A 4,094-nucleotide genomic window follows, 5' to 3' on the forward strand; every position below is an offset into this window, starting at 1 on the left:
AGAAGAAGAAGAAGCTCCTGTGCCAGATTTATGAACGGTTCTGCCTAGTAATTATCCAGCATTCATGTCACGTCTTGCCTGTCTCGTCTCGACCTTGGTTCTCCTCACTGGTTCTTCGCCTCTTGCCTTGCCCCTGAATGGTACTGTCCTGGACTCTGCTCTCTTGGTTTTGACCCCTGCCCTGGACTCTGGATTTCTGCCTCCTGCCTCGCTCCCCATCGGTACTGTTCTGCCTTCTGCCTCCTGGATTACAACCACCACCCGCCTGATCCAACCACGAGATAAGTCTGCTCCTTCTAACCTGGTTCTGCTCTTAGTCTGCCTGTGTATGACCCCTGCCTGTCCCATGGATCACCCCTGGACCTCTAAGTCCCATCTGAGATCTCTCTCCAAACACGGAAGTGTCACTGGACACCACCCGACACTTTCCACGTCACTCAAGAGTTCGCTCAGGACCAAGCATTCTCTTAAAAGGTTAGTGGCTCAGTTTAATACAAGGTCAGATCCTTCTGTTATGAATGAGCTTGGTTGATTAGACCCGTCTGCGCATCCTATGTGGTGATGATGGCACTAAATGGGCAGAACATCTCCCTATCGTGGAACATGCCATGAACTCCATCGCTTCCAGTGCCACTGGTCTGTCTCCCTTCTACGTCCTGTATGGATACCAGCCACCGGTGTCTGCCACCCAAGACCGAGCTGCCATCGTTCCATCAGCATACCAAGCCGCCCAGAGGTGCCGAAGAGTCTGGACCAAAGCCCGTGCCCAACTTCTAAAGTCTTCAGCAGTCTACACGCGGGCAGCCAATCATCACAGGATCCCTGCACCCAGCTACCAGGTGGGACAAAAGGTTTGGCTCCTCCACCAAGGACCTACCCCTGCATGTAGACTGCAGAAAGTTGGCACCCCGGTTCATTGGTCCCTTTCCCATCTCCAAAGTGGTAAACCCGGTGGCTGTCAAGTTGAAAATACCCAACTCCATGAAGATCCACCCAACGTTCCACGTGTCCCAGGTCAAGCCTGTCCAGTACTCCAGGTTTCTGCAGACCTCGGTTGTAACGAGTGATTATTTGAGTTACTGTTGCCGTTCTATCAGCTTGAACCAGTCTGGCCATTCTCCTCAGACCTCTGGTATCAACAATGCATTTGCGTCCACAGAACTGCCGCTCACTGGATATTTTCTCTTTTTTGGACCATTCTCTCTAAACCCTAGAGATGGTTGTGBGTGAAAATCCCAGTAGATCAGCAGTTTGTGAAATACTCAGACCAGCCCGTCTGGCACCAACAAACAAGCCACGTTCAAAGTCACTTAAATCACCTTTCTTCCTCATTCTGATGCTCGGTTTGAACTGCAGCAGATCACCTTGGCCATGTCTACATGCGTTGCTGAATTGCTGCCATGTGATTGGCCAATACGACAATTGCGTTAATGAGCAGCTGGACAGGTGTACCTAATAAAGTGGCAGGTGAGTGTATGAGGACATCATTTTTTTGCACACACCACTTCCTGTACCATGACAGAGTCTAGTTATTATACTTATTAGGTCCTACTAATCCTATGTATCTTAGAGAAAGAAAAAATGTGCATCCAGAAAAAGCTTGGGTCTGAGGAGGTAAAATAATTACAATTTATAAAATATAAGTTTAAAGATAACTAAGTTGAATTAACCTACTAAATGTTCTTGAACCAATACAGGATGAGAAGATGTCGAACTGTAAAGTGCTTCTCTTGAGAACGTTGGAGGAACTTGAAGCAGAAGAGCTGAAAAAATTCAAATGGTATCTTCAGCAGAAAGGAATGCTGGAAAAATTCCCATCAATCCCAAAGAGTCGTCTGGAAAACGTGGATAGAGTGGACTTGGTGGATCAGATGGTGCAGTCCTACTGCGTACGCACCATTCAAGTGGCTAAAATGGTTTTAAAGCTGATCAGCAGAAATGATCTGGTGGAGAACTTCAATGTTCCAGAACCGGAAGGTGAGTCAAGACAAAAAATTAAAATGGCAAATACAAACTGCAGAAAAACATTTTCACATAAAAAGATGAGTTTCAGAGCCAAATATAAAACAAACTAGAAGAATTTTAAAGAAAAGTTGAAAGGTGTCGATGCAATTGCTGCCAAAAATTACTTTAAACGTTACCTTATTAGATCAAAATTTAATAACAAAGACAAACTTTTATAAGAAATTAAGCMAAAACCCATCTTTAAAAGCATCAGCGATCTTTATTTTGACACTCCAAATTAAAGCTTCTGTTTTATGACTTTAAATCCTAAATTCTGATGATTATTATTTAATTCTCAAAAAAATAAACATCTCATTTCAAACGACATGAAGTCTGAAATTCTACAGACTTATGGTTAAAAACATAGAAGGAAGTAAAGTGGGCTGAAGACCCAGGATCTGCTGGTAATCTGTTTATAGTTGATGCGTCTCACCAGACGTGAGGGTGCACGCATCCAAAGTGATGCAATTGTGCCGTTGCCACCGAGCGGTGTCCCGAAGCGTGGTCATGCACCTCCGAAATTGTGAAACTCCGCAAAGGCAGCATACGCTTTTGCTCTCCTATTACATCATTTTCACAAGTTATAAAAAGTACTTCCACGTGTTATTTTGGACAGAACTACAACAACGTAAATGCCAAGTATAAACACCTCTACTGCCAGCGAGAGTGATTTGTCGGATGCTAACATCACTGCACCACACTGGAGGCTGTCCAAATTCAAAGACTCCTCCCAGGCGGCTGATGAATGCGTTGTTGTTTGTCCCCGATCTGAGGGACAGGTCCACTGGATCTTTCTCGGCCCACCATATCCCATAATGTATTGCGGGCCGATGGGAGATTTTTTTCCTGTTAGTAATGGCGGATGAAGCGAGAGAAAGGAGTACAGTTTTAAATAAAAAATCTGTTGGTATAAAAATTAAAAGTTTCAAGCAGTCGTGTTAATGATTTATCATTTGTATAGACATGTTTAAAATATTGTTCTTGTCAGAAATCAAATGAGCGAAATAAACGTGCACCTACGACAGGTCCGTTAGCTCTTCAAATATTGCCTTTAAGTTGATGTTGTTCTGTTATAATTATAATATATTGATATTTTGCTCATTTCAGTCTAAGTTTGCTTCTGTTTAGCATCGTCACAGTTGCTAAGGACGTACGCCGGGTTAAGGACTGGAGGCTAGACCGTCCAAATTCACAGCCACCTTTTTCCGGTCTTAGCGGTCTACCAAGAACCTGGCCCACCTAGACCGGGTAGGCCGGGTCCTTCGGAGGACCCAGGCTCTGAATTTGGACATAGCCAAAGTGTCAAAACAATAAGTCAAATCAAAGAACTACTTGACTTAGCCTCCCGTTTAGGACACAGCCAAGGTGGAAGAAAACAAAAATACTGACATTTCAAGAGACACTGCAGACTTTAAATATATATTGAAAAAACAATTTACTTTTTTATAAACATCATCTACATTGCTATCAAAAGTCACAGCAAAATATTTTCAATCAAGACACATTTTTTTGTTTACGCTTTTTCAAATATTCTGAGTGGAGAAGTGAATCAAAAATCATAAGAGAAACAGCAGAATAAATAGTAACTAGACATGGGTTTTTACGATGTAAAAATAAGTGTGCATTGCCATGTAGCATGTCATTGCCTGCGACATTGGACTTGCAGAATGAACTTTGACCAAGTTCAAATGTGTTTTCTATACCATCTTGTGCCTGTCACATCAGCAGGTGTTTGTAATTAAGGTAATTGTGTGACAATATGAAGTTTGCAGAGATAGATTTTTTTGTTTAAGTTGCATTAGCTGGGTTTTGAACCCTGATGTCCCACATGAAAGTCCATGACACAGACCATTAGACCAACGGAGCTGAGGCAGAAGCTGCTGGCAGGGGTTGTTTTGTATGTGTGCAGAAAGACACCACATTGCCAATACAATTATTGACACAAAAATGCATAATATTACAACAATCGAGCAGTATTAAGACAATATTATAGTAAAAACATAAAAAAACAATCATATTAGTACTGTAAACACTGAACTACTGAGTTGAAATATTAAACTATGGTGCAGTACCAAGTTGAGTACAGCATG

The 4,094-nt window shown here is 42.4% G+C and overlaps 1 protein-coding gene across 1 annotated transcript in view; it reads left to right on the forward strand.

Annotated features, from left to right (window-relative positions):
• The first annotated feature begins 608 nt into the window (after positions 1-608).
• The window catches only part of LOC106537273 (NACHT, LRR and PYD domains-containing protein 3), a 12,406-nt gene continuing 8,920 nt past the window's right edge, over positions 609-4,094 (forward strand). The window contains exons 1-2 of the mRNA XM_014034662.1: positions 609-839; positions 1,698-1,977. Of these exons, the coding sequence (XP_013890116.1) occupies positions 609-839; positions 1,698-1,977 (511 nt within the window). The remainder of the gene's footprint in view (positions 840-1,697; positions 1,978-4,094) is intronic.

Source organism: Austrofundulus limnaeus, unplaced genomic scaffold (genome assembly GCF_001266775.1).
Source record: "Austrofundulus limnaeus strain Quisiro unplaced genomic scaffold, Austrofundulus_limnaeus-1.0 Scaffold2223, whole genome shotgun sequence".
NCBI lineage: Eukaryota > Metazoa > Chordata > Actinopteri > Cyprinodontiformes > Rivulidae > Austrofundulus > Austrofundulus limnaeus.